General features: G+C 42.3%; 1 protein-coding gene across 37 annotated transcripts in view; it reads right to left on the bottom strand.

Annotated features, from left to right (window-relative positions):
- The window catches only part of EPB41L3 (erythrocyte membrane protein band 4.1 like 3), a 231194-nt gene that overhangs the window by 13851 nt on the left and 192162 nt on the right, over window positions 1-25181 (bottom strand). For 15 of the 37 annotated variants that reach the window (XM_053902422.1, XM_053902425.1, XM_053902416.1 and 12 more), the window contains 8 exons: window positions 20523-20675; window positions 16588-16685; window positions 15532-15707; window positions 11966-12186; window positions 7998-8561; window positions 3063-3116; window positions 288-323; window positions 35-100 (listed from right to left, as the gene is read on the bottom strand). In XM_053902422.1, coding sequence (XP_053758397.1) covers window positions 35-100; window positions 288-323; window positions 3063-3116; window positions 7998-8561; window positions 11966-12186; window positions 15532-15707; window positions 16588-16685; window positions 20523-20675 — 1368 coding nt within the window. The remainder of the gene's footprint in view (window positions 1-34; window positions 101-287; window positions 324-3062; window positions 3117-7997; window positions 8562-11965; window positions 12187-15531; window positions 15708-16587; window positions 16686-20522; window positions 20676-25181) is intronic. The other 22 variants (XM_053902418.1, XM_053902437.1, XM_053902438.1 and 19 more) reach the window with 12 other exon arrangements.

Below are 25181 nucleotides of genomic sequence, written 5' to 3'. Positions count from 1 at the left end.
GCACAAACATGCACTGGTATATACCAATACCAACCTCTAACATAAGATTACTATGTTTGACATACACATTTTCACCCTTTATTCGCTTAATCAGACTATTCTGAAAAAAGTGGAGAAGAAAGGGAAAAGTAAGGGACACGGTAGTCACGGGAACCAATGCCGTCCTCCACATTGCACCGACAACACGGTAACCGGCTACGGAGCATGCTGGAAGACTGGAACACCGTAGACAGACAATGACTTATCACACACTGATTTTTGCTTTTGTTTTCTTTTTAATTTTCTACCTGTGCCTTGAGCTCTGCATCTTCCTCCTGGTCCGACTGCCAGCATCAAGAAAGAGTGGGAAATAAAGTCTTACCATGTAATTGACTCTAGGATTGCAGAACTATGGTCTATATCAACTTGCTAGAAGGGGGCACTAGTTTGTTCTTGTATACAGAGAGTTATTTCTTATATGCAAGCCACGACGTTCTCACATGTAATGGAAGACAGGAGCAAAAGATTCCTTGCCTAGTGGGTCTTTGACACTTTAACCCGGAGACTTTTAAGTGAGATCAGCACACACACATAAGTGGGAGGTTGACAGCTAGGGCCTGCCCTGTTACCCTTAATGAACACTAGGAAATGGTTCAGGAAGTGTGGGGAGCCACACTACAACTAAAATTCACAAGAATGGTTATGGTCACCCAGTAATGAGAGCTCCCTGGGAATGTATGAATCTTTATAATCCCATGGGGTTAGCTATTATTTTCCCCAACTTGTAGGCCAGAGAACAGAAGCTCAAAGACTTTAACACAGAGGTCCCCACACTTAAGAGCTTCTTGGAACCCTAAAAAAAAATTAAAAAATAAATTTTTTTAAATTAAAAAAATAAAAAATGATACTAAAAAATAAAACACAATAAAAAAGAATTTCTTGGAACCTTGAATTTCTTAAACCCATGTACTTAAAAAACACATTTGGGAAGGGAGAAAACTGATACGGTGTAAGTCAACAAGTTAAAAAAAAAATCATCTACCATCAACATTACCATCATTTAAAATGTTCCTAAAAAATACAACATTTGTCTAAAAGCCACTTCGGTATCCTTATATTTCTCATCTCAAGGACCTGCTTAATCCTCGGACTGGCGTCTGAGTGCCGGTAACTAGGCCTCACCACAAGGGCAGGCAGTAGTAAGCCTGCGTCTCTCCCCGGCGGGGGGGGGGCATCTGACCCAGGGCCTGGGCTCTGTGCTACGGGAGTTGTCCACAGTGTAATTACAGGTGAGAAGAGGGAGACCCCTGCCACAAATCGGTCCATCATGGTCTCCATCTTCTTAGCTCCTAATGGGGCAAGACTGCCTGCCTGGCAGTTTTGTTTCTAAGGAAATAAAACTGCCTGCACTACTGTTGTCCTGGCTCCGGAGAGGACGGAGGGGAAAGTGTTTAAAAAGCACAAGAGTGCACAGGTAACCAACACGGTGCTGGCAACACACTAATTCTTGAGGGTATCCTGCATTCACAGATCTTTATTTTATCTTTACGCTTCACAGTCACCTATGTCGCAGGCAAGGGTTTGCATGCTTGAAATATTTATTACCTAACAACCTACAAAACGGCTATAAAAGAGTATTATCAAAATATTTTCCATTTAGGGCACACATTAAGATTACAGTGAAGTTTACTGAATGTATTAACATGTAACTAATAATTCTTATAAAATCAAGATGTAATTTTGCTATGTTCAGCACCGAAAATTATTAACTTGTAATAAATTTATATGTGATTGCTTAAAAGAATCTGGATAGTGGTTTTACAGTATTATTTAAAAAATTTTTTTTTTTTTTTTAAGCAGGCTCTATGACTAAGTAGGGCTCGAACTCATGACCTCAAGATCAAGAGTCACATGCTTTACCAGCTAGGTGCCCCTACAATATGGTGATGATGATGATTTTTTTTTTCAAGGCCAGTGCTGTTTTTTTAACTTAAAAAATTATGATTTCCAAACTTTGAATTGAACTCTGGCATTTCCCAAAGATGCAATTTAACAAAACTCCTTTTTAAAAAGTTTTTCTGAAGATATTTTCAATTAAGTACTATACAAATGCTATTCACATTTTTAGTTCCTGAATATCTAACTAGAAAAGACCGTTCTACCTGGATAATGGGAAAAAAAACAAAAAAAAAAACAAAAAAAAACAAAAAAAACCCAAACAGAGTGAACATATGACAAAGTAAAAAAAAAAAAAAAAATCTGCTAGCACTTTAGGAAAGGAATGTCTTGGCTTCCATTACCATAGATACTGTTTTTATGGAAATTTTCATTACTGGTAGAGAAAATTTAAAAAACACAAGTGCACATATTAAATGTATCCTAAAGAATTTATAATGGATAAATGATAGCACAGTATCTTCCTATCACTGTTCGATGTGATCACTTTTTTAAATAAAATACAAACAGTAATTTGCCAATTTTTTCTTTGAGAATCCATTTCTTTTAAGTGACCTAGGTTGTATCCATCCAATCTACAAAATTGCGTATTTTAATAATTATTATTTGACCATCTGGGATTTAAGGGATTTCAAAAATAGGTCTGTAGCTAGTAAATAAGCTAATTAATTGTGAACTCTCCTCCTCCCTCATCATGGCTATCACACATAAACAGCCTCTCATTTGGGACAGGGGAATATATATATATATATATATATATATATATATATATATTTTTTTTTTTTTTAAGTATTATTGGTTTATCCAAGGGTTCTCAAAATGTGATTCTAAAATGGGCAGAGTCAACATCCCCGGGAACTTGTCTGAAATGCAAATTCTCGAGTCCCACCCTAGACCTTCTCCTTGACTGAGAAATGTGAAGATGGGGCCCTGCAGAGGACTATCCCGATGCAGGCCAGAGTCTGAGTACCACTGGTCTAGGCAGTAGAGTATCTTTAACTCCTACTTTCCAAGTTAGAACTTAGCTCCACTCAAAAAGCTAATATGCCGAGTTCCCGATTGCAGAGACCCCTTCACAAGGCACTTTCGTTAGGCGACTATCAGACACCTGCAGTGATGATACCAACCTCAGTGGCGGTGGTTTCCCCATCGGCCGCGGTGTCCGTGCGCTCACTGTCGGTCTATTGATCACAGAAGTGACCAGGGTCCGGGGGGAAGGCGGGAATAGAAAACAAACCCGTTTGGTCAAATAAGGTATGGCACGGGTCAAACAGTTCACTCTCTTTCTACGTGATCAGTATCCTACTACCTTCCCACAAGGATGCAGGTTCAAGCAAAAGCAAAAGAAAGGCCAGAGCTAGGTTTTCTCAGCAGAGCCACTCAGAGGAAGACCAGAGGCGCACAGCCTGCGGGAGCCGCAGGAACTGCATTAGCCAAGCTGACTTGTCTGGTTTCATGTCTCAGGAAAACCAAGTTGTCATTCTTTCCCCCCCTTTCAACTAAACCCCCGAGAAAGATCTCTTAAAAATGTTTAATGCAAATAAAATTGACGTTTATATATATTTTCCTATTCTTGTAATGGGTCACATTTCAATGATAAATTACGATGTAAATTTAAATGAAAAGCTACTATAACAGTCACTGGACTTTCAGCCCCTCATTTATATCATGTTGATAATTTACGCCCACTTATGACCATCAGGCTGTCTGCATTACCTATTAATTATAAAAAGCACATGCCAGTGACTCACAGGCATATGTTTTATACGTGAAAAATAGAACTCAATTTTCAAGTAGCAGTGTTCGCTTTTTTTTTAATAGACTAAATGTGTTTATTTTGCCCCACCCTCCAATATAAAGATGTGTATCGAGATATGTAAACATCTCTTTCCAAAACAACCATTCAAATGAAGCAAATTATAATAATTAAAAAAAAAAACAGAGAAAGAGAGACATCTACTTGTAAACAAATAAAACAAAGCACAGCATTTGACAGAGCCTAAGTTTTTAAGGGAGAATGAGAATAGCCATTTCAGGATCGGTTTTGAAGCTGCTTCAGAGAGGTTTATGATCGAAAACAAACTATTTTCTCTGGAGTATAGAAGAACCATCGCCATTGAAAATGGGACGCCTAAATGCCATAATACAATATTAGCCGGCTTTCCCTCCACTAATGTCAACTGATCGTTAATAAAATTCCCTTCAGCAAAGATGAACGATTAATATTTTGAAAACAAAAATCAAAACTGGGGGGCTGTACACCTGTGAACCTGCCTCTTCAAGTAATCTTTCAATCCTGACGATAAGGACTGGCAAGAAAGACGACAGGGGCAGTGCGATGTTCACACCAACCTGACTCTGGCTAGGCTGGCTTCTTGGCACTATCCCAAGCTTTCGTTGTATATATTCCTAAAAGAAAATACATTAAAAATTCATGTTTGGCACGTGCGCCCGAGGCGGCCAGCTACCATGACTTCAGTGGAAGGCAGTTTCCAGGAGTTTGGTAAAGAATGTGTGCAGACACGTTTTCATGACCTGACTGCCTTGGCAACACCTGGTGGCGGGGGGGGGGGGGGGGGGGGACTATTGGTCTTCTCTTAAGGGTGATCACTGCTATGGCAGTAGCATGGCATCACCAACTGCCAGCCTAGGGAAAGGCCGATTTGACTTAGGGGGAGAGACACGGGTTATTGCACAAGTGCACAGAGTAGCTCAAAGAAACCTTAGGCTTTCAAGGACAAATAAGCATGACCTGTGCTTCCTGCGCTGCCCAGTTTTGTGAACCGCTTCCAAAGGGCTTGAAAGTATTTCTCCTCCTACATACTTTCCCTCGTGGCTTTAAAATTTACTAAAGCATCTTGGCTTTAGACTACAGTCATGGTCAAGAGCGGGGGCTCTGATGTCAGACTGACATAGGTTCTAATCCTTGCCATTTAAATTTGTGACACACTGGGCATGTTTCACATTTTAATCCCAATTTCCTTCTGGTAAAGTGAAGAAAGTAACAGCCCTAACTGTATCAGGTAATGGAGACTAAGTGCCTTATATAATGTCTGACATACACAGACGTAAAAGTGCCTATGCTAATTGTAATGATATTAATATAATGTTAGTTACATTATGATATTACATAATTATTACAACCATTTTTTCTAGCTATACCAAAAAAAAAATAGCTTAGGCCATATCTAAAGTCCCTTAAATTCTTACTGAGCATGTAATCGGTTGTTCAACAAATACAGTGCATGATCAATAAATAGTTCATAAAAGAAAGCTGAATAAAGCAGCTTTTACAGCAACCGTTCTTTATATGACTGAACAAAACTATGAAATGTATAACATATTGCAAACTATCATATAATTCTGTTTACATAACTTAAAATGTTAAAAATCAGCTGATCTATTAATTTTTCCTCCAAATTTGAATCTTTTTTATATTATGAAAAAAATTCCTCACAAATTAACACATAATTACAATCTACAGTATAGTGAGCTAAATTCAGCTCATGTTTCTTGACCGATGATTTAATATTCTGTTCCCTTTCTTCTGTGACCATTCTCGAAGGTACAAAAGAAAAAAATGATTGGTCAACAAGCGTTATAGTTGAAATGATTATGCCTTTCTCCACTGGGTTTCACTCTTGAGAAAGGCTGGAACTAAGTAAGCCACACTGCAAGACGTGAAAACTTGAAGCAGGGATGATAAAATGTTTGAAAAGAATTATAGTCATTAGTGATTTTGCAAAATGAACGTGACATAGCTGAACCGTATGCTACACGAAATCATTGTTTAGTTGCCAAAGTGCTTGAGGCCTAGCGACTAAAACAGGCCATGTAAACAAATTTTTTTTTTTTCTTCTTCTTAAATGGAATGACCTACATAGGAGCCCTCCGGCTCAGCCCGACCCGGAGGGCACAGCTCTTAACACTTAGGGTTAAGAGACGACATTGAACAGATGGCCACACGCGAAGTCTTGTGTCAGGAGGGCTGTAATGGTTGACCCAGGCCGGAGAGGAGGGCTACAAGGACTGCACCAGCCAGAGCTGGCTCGCAGTCTCAGAGATTTGCAAGAACAGGGACAGTTATCTGCTGGAAGGCTCCAGTCACGTGGTCACTGGCTTGCGCCGGGTAACTGCTGTGATTTGTTTTGCTGATGTAATGCAGACATGCCCAAATTTAACATTAATTTTCATGCACTGATTACAACAAGATGTACACCCTGGATTAGGCACAAGATCTGTGTGGTTTGCTACGGGAAAGTTCAGTTCTTGAGAATTCAGAAAAGCACAAAATGGCCATCTTTTTTGTTTTGTGTTAGCTTGACGACTAACTCCATTGCTAAAGGAAAAATACATGTCCAGGTTGGAATCCAGCTAACATTACAGTCTTTGCAGATAATCTTGCGTTCTCAATGTTGTCTGTTCTAGTCCTCCATTATTTGATAATATTGCCACTATGAGAAATAGCGATATTGAAAGCTAGGATTCATTCTCTTGGAATATTTTCCATGCATGAAAATTTAATTCTGTATTAAATAGATTTGGAGCCATACGACCTAAGAACCTTGAAAATGGTTGAAAAGGCCAAACTTTTATTTAAACATCTATGAGGCCATTTCCATTTTTTCCCTTCTGCTGCTAAGAAATGGTCATAATATCACTAAATATAGATACACACCTCGCAATTCTATATACTCACAGGTGTACCTCAAATTATGATTTCTAGCTGAGCTGAAAACTGAACAGATTTCTTTTTTTTTTTTAGTGTTGCTTTGACTTTGTGACTTTTTTTTTTTTTTTTAATGCTGGGAGTGCTGGGCTTGTCTCCTGCCACAAAAAGGCTTGCTTTGTGAGAACAGAAGAGCTGGAGGGGCCTGGGGAAGGTGTGGGCAGGGGGGTGGGTGGCAGCCAGGCCCTCTGTTGGCAACTTCTGTTCTTTTCCCCTGCGCTGTTTGAAGGGAACTGCTGGGCTGTTCATACAGCTGCGGAGTCGTGAGACAGGAGAGCAGTTAAGAGGCAAAGCTAATGGCTGCCATGTCAACTCACCCACTGGCTCGGATAAGGGACAGGAGACAGACAGGCGGCATGTTTTCTCAGACAGAGGCTGCAGGCCCCGTCCTTTCTCCACTGAGCACACGCCGGGCTGAGAGCCACAGGGGCCTATCCAGCCTCCCTGACCTTCCCGGACTGTCCGGTGTGTGTGGATCTTTTGGCCTCTGCTGGGGTTGAAAGAACCCCAGCTACCCAATCTATCCATTGGCACTGTTAGTGCTGATGAAGTTTCAGCCCGTTTTTACGGCAGGCGGACATCTTAAAGGAATCTCTTCCTAAGTGTGAAAACCGCAGTTACTTCCGGTCCTCTTTGCGTTCCTACCGGCCACGGAGGTCACGTGGGCCTTTGAAACTACCCAAGCATTTTCTCTGGCCCAACACACCCTTGGGGTCTGGCTCACCTCCGTGAGTCACAGTGACAGCCTGGCAATGACCACAGAAGGGCAGAGTGGGGACACTTCAGAATCCCCAGGGAGGAGAGGCACTGCCAGTTTGGGGAAGCCACCCACCCAGATGAGGATGGCACACCTCCGACGGGGTTCGCTGCCACCTCACCTTGAGTATCACGTACCTCCTGGTATCACCACTATGTGTGATTATCCCAGGACGCATTCTGGTAACGCTCCGTAAACCTGGGTTAAACCTATCTCTCGGTCTCCTGGCTCGTTTCCTTTACGACACGAGAACTGACCAGAACTTGAACCTAACCCTGATTGTTTAACATAGCTGACAGGTTATTTGAAACGGACGTCTGAGTCCTTCAGCATCCGGAGAAGCCAGCGGGTAGCGGAACGAATCCGGGCTGGGTGCAGGCTGCTCCATCCACATGGCGTTGTGCCTAACCCTGGGGCCGGGTCGCACGCCCCGACACACAAAAACCTCTCACGTGTCGGCACAGACAATAAATGAGGCTCTGAAAGTAGGGCCGCTAGTGCGGTCGGCACCTAACACTGTTTCGGCCCGAAGCCCCGACCACGACAGGGAAGTGTGCTCTGTGCCGAGGTACACACCTCTTCCTCTGAACTGTCACTCGGGTCATTGTCTAGTGAGGCACTCAAGGAGGCCGCCTTGGGCTCCAGGTAGCAGAGGCACATAGCCAGAGGGAAGGAGAGAGTGAGGGCATATGGCACTGAGAAGGAGGCGGAGAGCAGAAAGAAAAAGATGAAGAGGAAACAGGGCACAAGGGAGGGCGAGCGAATCGGGAGGTAATGCTGCAGGCTCTGGGGGAGGAGGTTGGTTTCCGACAGGTTGGGGAAAGAGAGGTACCCATCGTCATCTAGAAGAGAAGGGAACGACTCTGGGAGCTGCAAGGAGAAGGAAAACAGGGTGGTCCCTTTGCCGGTTTGCTGTTTGTAGCTAAAAGCCACATCTTGGTCCCCTAAGGACGGCCTCCCTTTGTGGTCAGAGTCCAGGGCGGGCTCTCCGCGCACAGGCACGGCGCCTTGGGCCGGCTCGACACCCGGGGGTTGGCGGTCATTCTCCTTACACCTCCTACGGAGCTCTGGGGGGGGTGCAGGGGGACGATGGGCTGATGGGGGGGACGGAAGGCATGAGTCAGTGCCAAGCCCAGGTGACTGATGTGAAAGAGACAGAGAGAGACAGAAAGCAGCAAACAGAGGTGCAAAAGGACAAAAAGAAAACTGCAATTAGTTACTTTTCTTATGGGTATCGATATAAAATTGTAAAACAAGAATTTTAGCACTATGGTTGTTCATGTACTTAAAGTATTCAAGCCACATGCCAAAGATACCACGCATGGCTACTGTTCCCCCATCAGACTGTCGATTACAGGCTGCGTTTTGTTTTTTTTTTTTTAAGTCAGCACCGAAGATATTGGTGGGTAATCTCAAAGTCTACATGTTTCACACCATCCACAAAGTCTGTTTAGACCAACAATTCTAGAAAGTTTTAGGGTTTTGAAAGCAAACATAACTCTCAGATAACTTAAAATCAAGACTTTCAATAACGTCTCCTGATCTCCAGCTAATAGATCTGTTACTAAAAGTTTGGTTGAATTAAGAAATGAAAATGAATCCAAGATTTGATTATTTAAAGAAAAAAATCTTTAGCGTTACCTTTCCTCACTGAGTCAATTCCATCCCAAACAGGTGGGTTTCCAAATCAAGAAGTTTCTGGCCCCACTCCCATCTGATCAGGAGTGCCACTCAGGGAACTCGACAATTAGCATTTTAAGGAGCTCATGCTCCATGCAGAATTGAGGTTCCTTTGAAAACTTCTATTTGGGCTCCTTTCTCCAGGATGTAAACAGAACTTAAAACTCAAAGGAGGGTTTCAATAAGCTAACTAGCAAAAACAATGTGTTTTCACGTGATGTGGCCCATCAGCCTTTCCCTTTGTATTATTTGTGGTCCGTAAATAACAGAAAGGTACAATGTCCCAGCCTTCAGGGTTTTCTTAAGCGAGTGATCACTAGATGTAACTCCCCTGGTTTGAGTCCTTAACAGAATGAATGATAAAGGCAGGCATCCCCACAAAAGTGTCCCCAGGGAGTTCAGGCTTCTGCAGGGCAAAGAGAGGCCCTTTTCACTCTCTTTGGCCCCGGCAGCCTCTAGGACCACAGCCGGCTTCCTCTGCAGGTGGTGGAGGGCTGCTGAGCCGGGTGGGGGTGGGTGTGCGTGGAGGGAAGCCAGCAAGCTCCACACAGGACCTGGCACAGCTCAGAAGCTGCTGGGCCCCAGGAGTTCAATTCAAGGTCACGCAGAGCCTGAAGCTAGACTTCCACTGCTCTCTGTGACACTCTGTGTGAGTGTGCACGTGTGTGTGCATGTACACGTGTGTTTTGCCTAGAGACCTGAGAGCATGGAAATTAGTCACCCTGGGTTGTAACTCCCAATCCTGACTTGGTAAATAAAAAGAGGGTAAGAACGTGCACAAATAAAATCGTATCACGGATCTATTAGAAGCGTCTCCTTTTAGGTATTAGACAAGTAGGTCTTTTCTCAAAACTCACATTTGACGTGAAGCGCTGTGTTTGAAATAAACACGACCCTGCACATCTCATTCAAGCGAGAACAATGTATAAAAGATACAAGCTGACTTCTCTGCCTGCAGACCATTGTTCCCCTGGTGGTGGACAGCTGCCCAGTCACCTGGGGTGATCATTAGCCTGGGAAACATCCCTCCTCTCAAAGCAATCTAGGGGACCAGTCTTTTAAGAACTGTTTTCAGTAATATACTTTCATTTTGGTTAAAAAATGAGTTCCCTCTTTGTTACTTTTTGAGGAGGGAGAAGAATAAAATGAAGGTTTAATTTTCCATGCCACTTATTTAAGTGGTTTTTCAAGGACAGCTTTGCACTGTGGAAAATGAAGACTGCCATCTGCCTACCTAAGCACAAGGTTGGGGCCACTGCCTTTCTGAAGGCATTTGGGTCAAAGTGCTGGCTTCTCAGAGATTCAGACTAGGAGAGTCACAATTTTTTGTCTTTTTGTTTCCCCTTAGCATAAATGGCAAGAGGGAGGATAGTTCAGTGCTGTATTTTATATAAACAAATTGGTGGTCTTTTCAAATTCGATAAAGAGACACGGCCTGGGTCTATTTTGGGAGCAAATTAAAAGTCATTTCCTTTAATGTGCCACTTAATCACGGTTATACATCCACGAGAATTGTCGGCTGGTGTGGGTGATTTCAGGAAATCATGGAAATCGTTTGCTTTTCAGGCATACTACCTTTTTCTCACGTCCTATTTACAAGCTGCCTTGACTTAATTGGAGGGTAAGAGTGTAGAAACAAAACTCAGAACAAAGCATGCCTGTTTTAACAGCAAGAGTGATCCAATATCCTTGCCGTCATGTCCTATCCTGTTTTTATCTTTGTGTTTGGTAAATAAATGATCTTACCTTGAAAAAAAATGGATAGGGTTTCACGTGGAATATTCTGACATAACTACAATATGTTGTGGATCTACCCATCCCTGTGTAACTCTTGTCCAAAGAAGCATTTTTCTTTAGAGACCCAGGTGAGTCCCAGCGACAGAAATCTGTATTTGAAGACCCCCAGTTCAAACGAACACTTTTGAGTCACATCTGGGCAAGTTTTAGCATACCTGTGAGTTGCACAACATTTTTATTCTTGTGAGTTGCACAACATTTTTATTCTATTTCTTTTCACTCTGTACATTCCAGGAGCCACTCTGTTTTACCATCATCATTACCCACAAACCTCCCAATATAGTTTCTTCTTCTTCTACTTTTAGAGAGCTGCTCTGCTACCTACAGGATCCTGTAGCAGAAGCAGATTGTCTATAGGTTTCCTGACTTTTATTTTTCTGAAAAGTTGCTTTATAATGCCAGATGACCAAAAATAAACATACCGTAAGAAATACTGGATGAAATGAAGTTTAAAAATCTGATGAATAGAACACCTTGGAGAAATTGCTGCCAAATTCACCTTCCATGTTCCCTTGCAAAGTTCTGCCTTAATAGCTCTTTTCAAAACATGTCTGCTCGCTGCTCTGATGATTAGATTATGGTCACAAGGTAAGAGGGGAAATAGTGTATAAATACACAGGCTACAGTCACTCAGTAACTTGCGCTCAGAAGAATGGCAATGTGATTACTGTATATCTAGAAAAATATACAGTACTTGGGTAGGAGAATGGGGCCAGAAACAAAGAAAATAATTTTAGTGACAGTTCTGAAACGTGAGCCCAAACAGAAAAGTGTCATATGGCCCTAAATGTATTTTTAAGATACACGGACAGGACGGCTGTTGAAAGTCTTACATAGCATATCAGTTCAAATAAAAATTTTCAAAACGTTAAGGAGGAATCTTCCAGAAGGCAAATGTTGACAGAGGAAACCATAATTTAGAAATTGACCCTATGAACGTGACTACTGCTGGAATTGGAACTACCCTAAGTCTGACTGATTAACACATTCCTGGTTTCTAGCCTCAGAATTATTAAGTAGCTCGTGAAAGTCTAAGCAAGCTCTCGGAGGGAGCTTGGGAGATGTACCTTTCCCTCGTGCCGTACTGCGGCCACCGGCGTGGCTTCCTCTGCCTTCTTCCGTCTCTCCTCTTCCTCGTCCCGTTCCTCCTCGGCCTTTTTCTCCGGAGTCACAGTGGTGATCAAGTTGGTCTGAGAGATGCCCTTTGTTGTGGCGTACTGGCCAGTACCAACCTCTGCAGCAGACACAGAATCCTTCATGTATATTTCATGGTTTTCATTCACTGACGCTAAAAGCAAATACAACCGAAGAAAAAAAAGTCTGAAATAGTTAAGTCAGAAGGCTGAAGAGCACCACCGATTGTCCCGTTATGGCGAAAAGTACCCCTCCCCACGTCTGTCTGAAAACTCCAGTCAGCGCCGCGGGCACCCGCACCTAAGCGCTCTCCGAGACACAGCTTTGTGTGTCTTCTATACCAGTGTTTTCAAATGACTTAAACGCTCATGTCGCGAAGCCACCAGAGTGAGTCTCAGGCTCTGCGGTGAGGACAAGCGCGGGCGTGGCGGCAGCGGAGGGGCGGGAGGCTGGGCTGCTGCGAGCCTGTTACCCCACAGAGTAACTGGCTGGCTCCAGCACCAGGCGCCGGTGGTGAGTCCCACAGCTAAGAGCGGTATCTGCAGCGGACAACTGGTCTCATACACTTGACTCTGAACGCATCTTGGGAAGTGCCATTCGACAAGGAGCACCGAATTGGGTGCTTTAATTAGTCGTCAGCAATGGTTACAAGAGCCCATCACTCCTACTGTATCAAAAGTCCCATGGCTGATAATGGAAATTAACTATCTTCGTGGGATTATAAAATTTGGAGAGATTATAGAATCTGGACGGCAACTCTGTTCAGCTGGAGTGCAGAAACGTTTTAATTTCTACCGCACGTTAAAAAGATTACCGTGATGTGCATACACTCCTTCATCTCGGATATTTTGGGAAGACAAGACAAATGTTGCTAATGAAATCCATGCAGATGTAAGACATGCAAACATAAAAGGTAGAAGACACAGCCTTTCAGCCCTGCTGAAATGTCTTAGTGAAAGATGCTTAATTCAGTGACATTTTTAAAGTCTGGTACTCATTAGTTTAGGTTGTAGGTGTATATAACTTATTTAAACTTACAAATGATGCTTTTCAATACACAGTAGCTGATCTTTGGAAAAATGTAACCAGCTTCATAGTTTAGGAAGTTTAAAATGTAAACGTAAGAAAATATTCTGAAATCCTTTCATAAAAGCTAAACCATTTCGTTAAGGTATCTTCACTAAGATATTTTATATTTCCTCATACTGATGAGAGAAAGCTCATACGAGACACAATTTCCCAATGGGTCAGTTAGGCTGTTGTACATAGGATGCAAACTTGCAAAAAGCCACTTGTGTTCCAACATGCAGCCACGGCACCCCGCTCAACAGCACAGGAAACATACGGGAATTGGCAGGACCCCAAAGAGTGAGAGACAACACATACTAACATCACTTTTGGGCAGGGAGGAAGAGACAGTATGCTATTAGTACATTTGTTTCACAATTGTCTTTTGCTTGTCAACAATCATTATCACACGAAAGGCCATGAGGAAAACCACGTACACAACAAATGTGTTCCCTTGGGTACACATCACTGAACAAAGTGGATGAGAGCCTGGGAAAAAAGGTGTGATTCTACGAAAGTCCCTTCGACACTGACTTATGGAATACACAAAGAGTTTACAGAGATTCTCTAAAGGAGAAAGGATAAATGGAACAAAGCAGTAAGAAAAGCTTCAGTGTTAACGTGAATATTTCAGTATCTGAGTTCAACCCGAAATGGCCCCAATAAACGCTTTATTCCCAAGGTTTAGCTCCACGTTAGAGATTTGAAAAACAGGCAACTATTAGAAAATACAGAATGGTTAATTAACATCATAGGCCAGCTCACAAAAGCCTGTAAGAATAATCATGAATGTAATTATTATCACACCTGAAAGAACGCTTTCGCACGTCTCATTCACTCTTTCTTTGCAAATAGCCTTACCCCCATTTTACAGATGGTGACAAAAACTGAGACCTGGCAAATTTAAATCACTTGCCAGGTGCTACTCGGATAGACTTCAGTCTGGGTTTACCTACCAGGTGAGTGCTTTTCTTCTTCACCAGTAACATACATAATATAGCACAACTGACACAATTTTGACTTCCTCTACCAACTGTTTATAAAGTATTCCATTAGCAAAATACAATCCTCTAAATCAGAGGATTCAGGTGGCCACCCAACCAGCCACATTGGGCTACAGGGAAAGGGAAGAGAGAGCCGGGACTGTGGTGAGCGGTGGCCAAAAATGTAAGGAGGAAGGGGAGCCCAGGCACTTGTAACTTCGTTATTTTTACTTGTTTTTACTCTATTTTTACTATTTTAATTTTATGTTTTTGATTATTATTAAAGTTGTACACACATGCTAGAAACTTACTATTTTTATATACACAGATACGTTTTCTATAAAACAACTAATCTCCAGGTGGAATTAGAAGCAGAGACTTGGCCATGCATCACTTTCTTTTTTTAATTTTTTTAAATGTTTACTTATTTTTGAGAGAAAGAGAGAGAGGGAGAGAGAGAGAAAGTGGGGGAGGAGCAAAGAGAGAGGGAGACAGAATCTGAAGCAGGCTCCAGGCTCTGAGCTGTCAGCACAGAGCCCCATGCGGGGCTTAAACTCGTGAACCACGAGATCATGACCTGAGTCGAAGTCAGAGGCTTACCCAACTGAGCCACCCAGGCACCCTAGCCATGAATCACTTTCTAAGTATTATTCCAGCTGCCATGTGTTGTTGAAGGAAGCACATTTGTGTTTAACTATGGACGGCAACACAAAACCGTCACACAAGACAAAAACCTGCTAAAAACTCACTACTATGTCCTTCCTTAGAAATGTTATTTACGTGATCCTCTCCCTGTTTAACTTCCGCATTTGACTTAACGGTGGAGAACATTTACACGGCAATGCTCCCCCAGTCCATCTGGTGCAGTAATTAATATTAACAGGAGGATTTAACTTGCAGCCTCTGGCTCTACCATTTAAATGTCGTCCTTTCTATCAGCTATCATGCACTGACTGGAAACAGTCACAATTTATCCCTGAAAATTTTGCAGAAACAGAGATAAATTTAACTTATGGTCTTCCTTCTGAAACAAACTGTCTGAAACAAACCCGGCAATCATTTAAGATCTGCCAATAAGAGAACCAAGTTACTTACAGAGTACGTGACAACTGTATTTAGAATGAGATAATCTTTCTCCAAATTTGGGGTGCTGGCTGATGAAAGCTATGCTCTTCATTCCCTAAGCATCATTCTTTTATGGAGTAATTTTATATACATCTACCAATAACAGACCTTACACTCACCGAGGCACCTTTTTTTTTTTTTTTCTTTTTTTTTGTCCCCGAGGGTGGGGGTTACAACTTGTCACTGGTCCACGGACCGAGTGCTTTTTATTTCACTCTCTTCTCAAGAGGACCTACGTTCACTGAAAGCTTGGGATGGTTTCATACTATTTCTGGGTGGCCATTCGTGATTATTATTACTAAAGGTTAGGAAGTGATGCCTACCTCCATCCAAGCTGCGAGACATGGTGTAGCGTTTGCTGGATGAGCGTTCGAAGTAAGGGGCAGGACGATCTATCAACGCGCTGGCTCTTCTCGTTTGGGCTTGCGTCCTGCCACTATAACGAAACTTGGAGCCCAAGGTAAGGAATTTCTTTGGAGGTGCTTCCGGTAACAACAGTCTAAAGATATTAAAGAAAAAATGCCAGAGAGACTGTTGAGTCAAACATTAAGAATGCTATCTCAACTTTTTCAGTCAAAGGTAAAGTGCTTTGTGCGTTTAACATATAACATGTTAAATGAATGTGGTTTAAAAATTTTTTAAGTATTTATTTTTGAGAGACAGAGAGAGACAGACAGACAGACAAAGCACGAACAGGGAGGGGCAGACAGAGAGGGAGACACAGAATCCGAAGCAGGCTCCAGGCTCTGAGCTGTCAGCACAGAGCCCGATGTGGGGCTCGAACCCACTAGCCGTGAGATCATGATCTGAGCCAGAGTCGGGTGCTTAACTGACGGAGCCACCCAGGCGCCCCAAATGTGATTTTATAGGAAAAAAAAATCAACTGCCGCAGTACATGTCAACCAGGGAGTTGTAGAGAGGCTATAAATACAATGGCAGTTGGCCTGGACTCCTTGAACTTTAACATCTCATGCAACTGAAGAGTTTATGGTTCTATAAACCCAAAGAACAATTAAATAGGTGATCTTGGTGAAGAAGACGGTGATAAAACTTGCTATTTTGTAGAAACAAATCTGATAGTCTGAGTAAACAAAGGAGCCCAGCGTATTAAGAAATGACTGAAATGTTAAGGAAGGGATTGAATCCTTGAAGTGGGCATCTTATAAAAATAATGAAAGGACCTTTCATTATTACTAAAGGTAATAAAGAAAGGGGAAGCAGGGCAGATAAAGATGTCTTGTCAAGAAACCTGGTGACAGTGAACTTGAAGGAACAGAAAGGATATTCTTCCACATTCTTCCCAACAAACTTTTTCAGAAGTGATTCCAATTAATTGTTCTAATTCTTCCTGAGGAAGAAATGAAATCATCTTGACCTACCTGAAAAATGTGTGATGTTCAACACATACTTTCCATAAACGTTTGGCAGCTCGATGGTTTGGCAGCTTAAACCCGATGGTGCTTTCAAATTGTTCAAACTAAATTAAAAAAAAAAAACAAACACATATTGAGGAGTAAAGTCAGGTTTGCAATTACAAATAAAAGAAAATCATTTACAAATCATGCCCCCCACAAGTTTTTTCCTTTACTCACAAAATCAAGCGCTATTTGCAGAATTCATGCTATACATATTATTCATTAAAAAAACAATCTTGTATTCTCCTTAAAATGCTGCAGACATAGATAATCGCATTATGCGTGTTTTATGTCCAAGTATGGATTTTATGAAAACGGAATGCAAAAAAAGACAGCATCTGGATTTCTTCCAGAGGCCAATTTGTCCTGATCTCATTGTTAAGCCTTATTTTCATGGTGTCTCTATGACACCATGACTTCAACTGGAATATACATACAGGAATAAACACAATGTTTAGAGTCTACAGCATTTTCAGGATGACATTTTCTCCCAGGATCTGGTCGGAATATATGCATATGTCCTAGGTATTTGATGACTTGGTATCAGATATTGCTGAGTTTGTTTATGAATTCTAATCTATGGATTATTTGATATTATATATAGGAACATAGATCGGGAGAACACGATTTCCTATCTTTCAGCATGTATAGTTCAGATGATAATCTATCAGCCATTTGATTTCTCAAGGCAAAATATCCGACTTCCTAATGTATTTTAATATTATTATTGCAAATGTTCAGTATTTTTTTATTTGCTGCCGACAGTATGCATCAGGCCACCAGAGGGCAATCATTTTAAACAGTAAAAGCTTTCCAAAAGAGCATTGAACAACTGGACTGTTGACATAGTCAACAGAAAAAAAGTAATTTATATAGCAAAGAACCAAGAAGAGGGGCCTTATGTGTGGCATAGGAGATATAACTATGCTTGACTTCGATTTCTTTTTTTTTTTTTTTAATTTTTTTTTTTTAACGTTTATTTATTTTTGAGACAGAGAGAGACACAGCATGAACGGGGGAGGGGCAGAGAGAGAGGGAGACACAGAATCGGAAGCAGGCTCCAGGCTCTGAGCCATCAGCCCAGAGCCCGACGCGGGGCTCGAACTCACAGACCGCGAGATCGTGACCTGAGCTGAAGTTGGACGCTTAACCGACTGAGCCACCCAGGCGCCCCGATTTCTTATTTGAGAGGGACGAGCTGGGGTTGGGGGTGGGGAGGCTGGGAAATACATCACAAGCTATTCCAACTACAACTGCCTTTCCCAATTTTTCACTCGCTCTGGACGTTCACACGGAGTGGTAAGTTGTAAAAACCGCTATTGGCCAACAGCTGCAGCCAATCAGCAGACCAGAGCATTCTGGATCGTGACTAAACCATCCTTCAGTTATTCATCCCGCATCTAATAGGCACCATACTCGTGCTCGCGGCTGCCAAGAAGCCGGGAAGGTTTTCTTTCCTGCTATCCTCACGCTGTTTGAATGCTTCTTTCTCTCTCTGTGCTTTGTACCAATTTCTCAACCTCTTCAGAGCCTTTGTGCCACCACTCATTTTCTCCCTCACTCCTTCTTCTCAGCCTATTTACATGATTGTAAAAAAGTGGCGGCGGGGGAGGCGGGGGGCGCAACTTTCTTGGAGCCTGCTTCTGCCTGAAACACAACCCCATCTCGCTCCTTGACAAAGGTCAAGAAGGAGAAGCCTTGGCTACTGCACCCCTTACCTCACTGCCACCTGCAGGGTCCTCCCACCATCTTCTCGAACTCTTCAGTGTCACACCGGGCTTTGTCAAGTTGACGCACTTTTCTTAGTTCTTAGCCCACACGTCTTGTCAATAGCATCTGGCCCCGCTGGTTCATCATGTGCCCAGAATCTCGTCTCCTTGTCACTTGGGACTGTTTCCTGCCCCTTTTCTTTCTCTGGTTGCTTTTCTTCATCCCCCTACGGTCCTCTTCTGCCTACTCTTCCCTATCAAAAAGTGATGTCACCCAGGGTTTCTGTTTGAGGGTCCCTTCTTCCCTAACTTCCCTTGTTCTCTGGGCAACTTATTTCCTGCCTGAGGCCTCGAATAGAATGGATGCAGTGGATGACTCCTTCAAACCTGTATTTCTTACTATGCAAGAATCACCCCCTGAAAATGTCTCAGAGGAATTTAATTTTTTTTTTTTCTGAAATTCTCCGTTTTCCCCTCTTGTCTAATAATATCACGTCCATCAACTGCACGCATGCCGAGGGAAGGCCTCTGATCATCATGGACTCCTTCCCCTCTTTAGCACCTTCCTCCACCCTGTGTTCAAGACCTACTGGTTCTGTTTCTGAAACCTCCCTCACAGCTGCTCCTTCTGTTCTATTCCCACAGCCTCTGCCCTAGTTTAGGTCTTACCACATCTCATTGCTAACCTGCAGAGTTTCATTCCAAATTATTCATCTAGCGTATCACGTCCTCTTGAAAACCTCCCATGGCTCACTACTGTCTCCTGATGCATTTCTCCAGCGTTCCCATCTGGGCCCTCACCCCAGCCTGTTTGTTCCACGTATGTAGAATTTTATCCTATGTGTGATACGTATCATGACGACAGAATTCTAAGTGCACGAGACTGATTCTTTGCCAAACAGAAAGTCCCTTAAGGATAGGGACCAACATCGTGCTTAACGATAAACAGGTGCTCACTTAGTAAATGTTGGATGAACCAAATATATTATCGGTTATAAGTTTAATATGCAATTTTAGGGAATAAAAAAAAAACTAATTTCAGGTATTTACATGAAAAGCTTCCGGATTATTTCTGTCTTCACAGACAAGTTTGACTTTATATTTAAACAGGATTCCTTGCTTTATAGAATGATTTAAAAAAATGTTTAAAGTGAGGTACAATGGACATATAACATTATATTAGTTTTGGGTGTATAACATGATTCAGTGTTTATGTGTATTATCACCACACATAGTTACAGATCTTTTTTCTTGTGATGAGAACTTTTAAGATCTGTTTTCCTAGCAACTTTCACATATACTGTACAGCATTATAACTGGAGTCACCATGCATCACATTACATCACATATAACCTGATTTTTAAATTACATTTTCCACCAATGGAGAGGCTGACTTGGAAGACAGGAGATCATTCTGGATCGTACCAGAAAAAGTTCAGAGACACGGATGAGCTGCCATCTTAGAACTCTGCCTGCCTCCATTAGATTATGCATGCTCGTTAGAAACTGGATGTTTATTCATCATTAAACAGATCATAGGTGGTAAATATCTCCTGTTATGTGTAAACCACTTTGGAGGATATAAGTAGTTCAGGATGGTTGTACCCGAGGAGCAACGATAAGTTAACGATTTTGATTTTCTCATCAGTCTACCTGATTGAAAGAAAAAGGCAGAAATGTACGAGGCTATGAGACACTTATGTAATGTACCCTTGGTGTCTCTTGCTATAATCTTTCTTGTGCTTTGATCACATTATCGCTAAGCTATACATGTTAGGGTGCCAACAGATTTGGAGTACAAAGACAGGTCATGGACATGTAAAACAGAGACAAACAGGAAGAAATCTATTTTTTTATTCACAAAAGGTTTAGCACCTAAGAGTTTCTTTTATACCGCAGTTGGAAATATACAAAACATTGTTCACAAATCCCGATTTTACATTAAAAGCTCCAAAAATAAAACTTTTTCAATCTATGCACTGGGACAAAATTAGAATCAAACCGCTGAAAAGAAGAAAATGTTTTATTTATTGCTGTTCATCGGACAAGTCTACGATAAATTCTCCTCGGCACTGAGACAGAAATCACCATGTCCTATGATGTTCAGAACTTGGGCGCAGGCAATTTAAATTTTTGTTTGCCATCAGGTACCTTTTTGTTCAAGGTACATGCAAATGCGGGGCTACTTACCTCTCCTGGCCGGATCTTAATGTAAAAGTTGTTCCGTTTGTATGAAATTTTTAGAACCTTAGGCCAGGCAAATCTGTTTATTCTCAGTCGGTCACGATATATCAACAGACCACTCGCACAAACTCCTAGCATGATTTCTACTCCTTCAGAATCCTGGAAAAGAGCACCAAGAAACAATGGATCAGTATTTCACTTTTTTCCACTGACAGCTGAGTAGGGGATTTAAGCTTCCATGAAAGAACCTATAATTGACTACCTATAGCTCTAATTTAAATACGAAGAACACTGCAGCCATTTTTTTTTAAACACTGCCACTAAAGTAATAGGCTCCTAATGAAGATATTAATCATCATGGAGATATGTCAGAGTAAAACTGGCTCACGCTCAGGTATCTTACAACGTAAATACCGCACACAGAGAAGGTCGACCAGATGATGTGTTAATAGCAGGAAGAAATCATCGCTGCCCTTCTAAAATGGTTACAGCCGTTTAATGTGTATTAACTCCTTTCATTTTCACGGTGATATTTTGAGAGAGTTGCTATGACTGTTCCTAGTTTACACAGGAGGACACTTTTCAGGCATGGAGAGGTGAAGGGTCCTTCTCAGTTGAATATGAGCAGCCTGGCTGCAGAGATAGAACGTTCAGCTGTTATGTATACTAACAGAGAGGCTCTGCCCCTTCTAAAGAGTGTTTTGGAGTTTGTTCCATTAAAAGAGAGCCTTAGAAAAAAATCTTTTTTACATACCATTAGTGTCAGAGTGAAATTTAAATATAAAATCATTTTTTAAATTATGAGCGTACTTCCCCAACGTGCCTGGAACACACACACTGCCCAGTTGCAGTCACATTTGAAAACCGGTTCACATACATGAATATCAGCACATTTTCTATAGGTATATAGTTTTTTTAAGTGGGAGCATGCTATATTTATAGCTTGTTGTCCTGCTACTTGGCACATTTACTTCACCTTTAGGTCACTTCCTAGGGATGTGGGATGAGAAGTCTCAGAGATCGGAGGTCATCAGGGAGGTCATATAAAGCTCAGGAGACCGAATGTGTACAGCCTATGCCCCCTACATGTTGTATTTGGGTCAAACGGGGTAAAATCAACACATGTGGTGGCCCTGAGTAGGGGAGACACAAAGGACAGAAGGCAGGACTGTGTGTGAGGCTCCGTCCCCATCTCCTTGTCACACTGGATGTCGGAAGCAGGGGGCACATAGGAGGTGAAGCTGAGGTCTTCTGCCACGTATTAATCAGCAGGACTGTCCCTGGAACTGAGTCACTCTGCAGCGGTGAAGAGGGGAGGGGGATATGGAAGAATCCAAACAGGAGAGTCTGACTCATCCCCACTGTGGGCATTTACTTCCTCAATCTTGCCAGTGGAAGGCAGAAAATGAACATTTCCAGAATCAAAAATAAATATTTCGGTCCATCTCTAGGAAACTTAAGTCTACAAATACCATCTAACTGGATTAAAATGAAATATTTTACCCTGGAAACAGATCGCTCCATTAAGGTACAAAATTACTCTACAGAAGTGGAAATACTTGATGGCAGGATATTACAACATAATTAAATTCTGAGGAGAAGCTCAAAGATCAGAAGCTGTCCACCATTTATCAGGGGCTTTCATCTGAACGAGCAATTGGAAGAGCTAGAGCCTGATACTGACAAATAGCTGGCACTATTGATCCTTCAGAACCAGCCAATGTGCTCACAGGGCCGCTCAGAGGTGACTCCTCACGCCGGAGCAGAAATGCAGGCACGAGGGGAGGACTGTTTGATTAAAGGTCCTTGATTCGCTTTCTGGGTGATAAATACAGAGCTTAGTTGGGGAACTAGGCCTTTGACCTACGGAAGAAAGGACACTTAAAAGCTCTTTCATTGTTATTATTATTTTTAAATCGCCCATTAGTGTCTTTGAGTAACGAGAAGCCAGAATCCTTCCGGGGGAAGAAGCCTCCTCTGACCCCTCCTCTCCACCACACAGGCCTCCCGCATCCCTGTACCATGCTGTCGTCGCCAGCACACCCCAAGCAAGTGGCGCTCCAATCAGCTCCCTCCCACACCGTGCTCTCCTCAAGACTGGAAGCTGCTTGAGGGCAGGAGCTCTGTTTTACCTTTGCCCAATCAGCGGTCATACAGCACCTCCCTAGCAGGCATTAAGCCATCACACGTTTGTTGAAAGAGAGGGCAAGGGAAGAAAGAAAACGTCAGGAATAGGTGGGGTTTTAAACTGAACCAACGTTTCCATGTCGTTACTCCGAAGTAACAACAGAGGAACACGTTTGATTATCAAGTGTTCTGCCACAGCCCGTAGTCCTGACGTCAGCGTGGTAATTTTTTTGTACCGAAAGCTGTCACAGCAGTCTTTACTGGGGACGTGGGTGTTTCCCTACCAATAAACACATTAGATGCTCCCTTTAGCAGGGAGCACTGAAGGGAGATCTGGATGGTCTCAGTCTATCATAATTAAAACAAATGAGGGGCGCCTGGGTGGCGCAGTCGGTTAAGCGTCCGACTTCGGCCAGGTCACGATCTCGCGGTCCGTGAGTTCGAGCCCCGAGTCAGGCTCTGGGCTGATGGCTCGGAGCCTGGAGCCTGTTTCCGATTCTGTGTCTCCCTCTCTCTCTGCCCCTCCCCCGTTCATGCTCTGTCTCTCTCTGTCCCAAAAATAAATAAAAAACGTTGAAAAAAAAAATTAAAAAAAAAATAATAAAACAAATGAGCGTACTCTTCCCTTAATTTAAAATCACTGCTCAAACTCTGCATCCTTCACTTATCACTCGGTCCATGGGCTACCCAATAAGGAGTTTTATCTGTATTTCAGAATCTTATGTGGAATAAATGACTCTGACAGCACCTACTCAGACTGACATTAAATGACAAACAAGCAGAGGCAGTCTTCCTAAGACAAAAAGACAAAGCATTTAGAATAGGTTTTCCAAAACTAGAGACCCGCATCTAATAATATGTTATGTATTCTTTATACAGAGCCATGGAGTCCAAAATCACAATTCAGAAATTCTAAATAGGCCCTAAAGCCCAGGGCTTTATACCATCCACAGAAGAGAAGCATCTCACTTATAACCGGAAATCAGTTGTAATTTAATTCAGTAAATTTCCTCCTTGAAATGATGGAGTGTGGCTGTGCCAGAAAATGGGAGTCCGCAGCTGAACATTCGTTATACTTAATATTCAGATGAAATCCTGTAATGGGCTGCAATGGTGCTTCCTTAACTCTTTCTTTTTAATTGGAGTGATTTCATATCATATTAGTGAATGAAAAAGCAGTGATCTATTTTAATTTAGTAGCTATAGCGATGTTAAGTGATTTTTATTTGTACTGATAGGACCACTGATAAATCTAGAGCTGTACTGCCCCAAATGTATGCCCTAATCTTTTACTTATTTATTTTTCCTGGGCAGTAAGTGAACCATCGTGAGTAATGTAACTCAAAAAACAAGCTTTCAATTTGCTCGAATTTTCAGGCTACCTTCATTTCCTTCTTGTTTCCTTATCTGTTAGCCACCTAGGGAAAAGCTCGAAGAGAAAAGCAATCTTAGCGTATGTCCCTTTTTTTGAATCCTCATCCTGCCTTCTATAGCATAAAATACACAACATTTTCTTATCTGAGTGAGAAAGAAGTGAAAAAACAGAATAACAAACTGGCAAGTAAACAGAGCTATACCTGCTGTTGTAATTACACACCAATGTCAAAGAGCTCGGCATTCCATGTACCGACACATCCCTCAGGTAGGTATGCCCCAGCCGAGTCTATGAGATTTTGCTAGTGTTCAGGCCTTCAGGCCTTGGAAGTGCCTGTCCTGTATGATCTACAGCATGGTCTGCAGGCAGAAGCAATCAAACCTGTGTTTATCGGATGGCCACCATTTCCTTGTCCAAACTCAGTGGGGATCAGTCTGCTCACTGAGAGCCAAGCAGGGAGGGGCCCCACTTCCAGCATCAACAGAGCCTGCAGATCACAGACGGGTCCCCTGGGTTGTCGCGAGCCAGCTGAAACTCTCTTCGTTTCTTGGCCCCAACCGTAACGGTGTAAGATACTTGCATGCCTGGAAGCCCGTTAACTGCGTGTTCCTTGGGTCCCAAAACTGGTGACTATGCAGTCCGTTAGTACTAAAGGCACGCTCCCATACGGGAGTGATGGTCTCCTGACAGCCCAAGTCAGAAGAAACTGCCTCTGAACTTCAAACACTCATCTTTTTAAGGCTACTAAAAGTTCCAGCATCGACCCCCACGATCCTAACAAACTTCCTATGTTTTGGATGAAAGTTTTCGTAAGGCTTCCCGTGCTTCTTCTCCAGTACCTTTGTTCATAGCTGCTCAAATAATAGACTAATAGCCCCTACAGTCATTCTCTCACTGCTGAAAAATACAGAGATTCTGGGAAAAGTGTGACCCAAAGTAAACAGCTTTACGCAACTTCGCCACCTCAACCCTCCTACAGCCCGGTCCCAACTTCTTCAAAAGACTCCGTAGCCAAGATAGAATTTTAACATTTCGCCGGCCACCAATCAACTAGGCAAGCCTTAGCCTGGGGGGTTAATTTTAGTGGAACTTCAAAATTATAACCTTATTTCAAAGCACTGATTGTCTGTCAGAGAACCCAAGTTCTAGAGAGTTATTTCAAT

The sequence above is a fragment of the Panthera pardus genome, unplaced genomic scaffold (assembly GCF_024362965.1).
Source record: "Panthera pardus isolate Hobbes unplaced genomic scaffold, ASM2436296v1 HiC_scaffold_15, whole genome shotgun sequence".
NCBI lineage: Eukaryota > Metazoa > Chordata > Mammalia > Carnivora > Felidae > Panthera > Panthera pardus.
The sequence above is the reverse complement of the archived record's forward strand: the minus strand, read 5'-3'. Positions and strand labels throughout refer to the sequence as shown.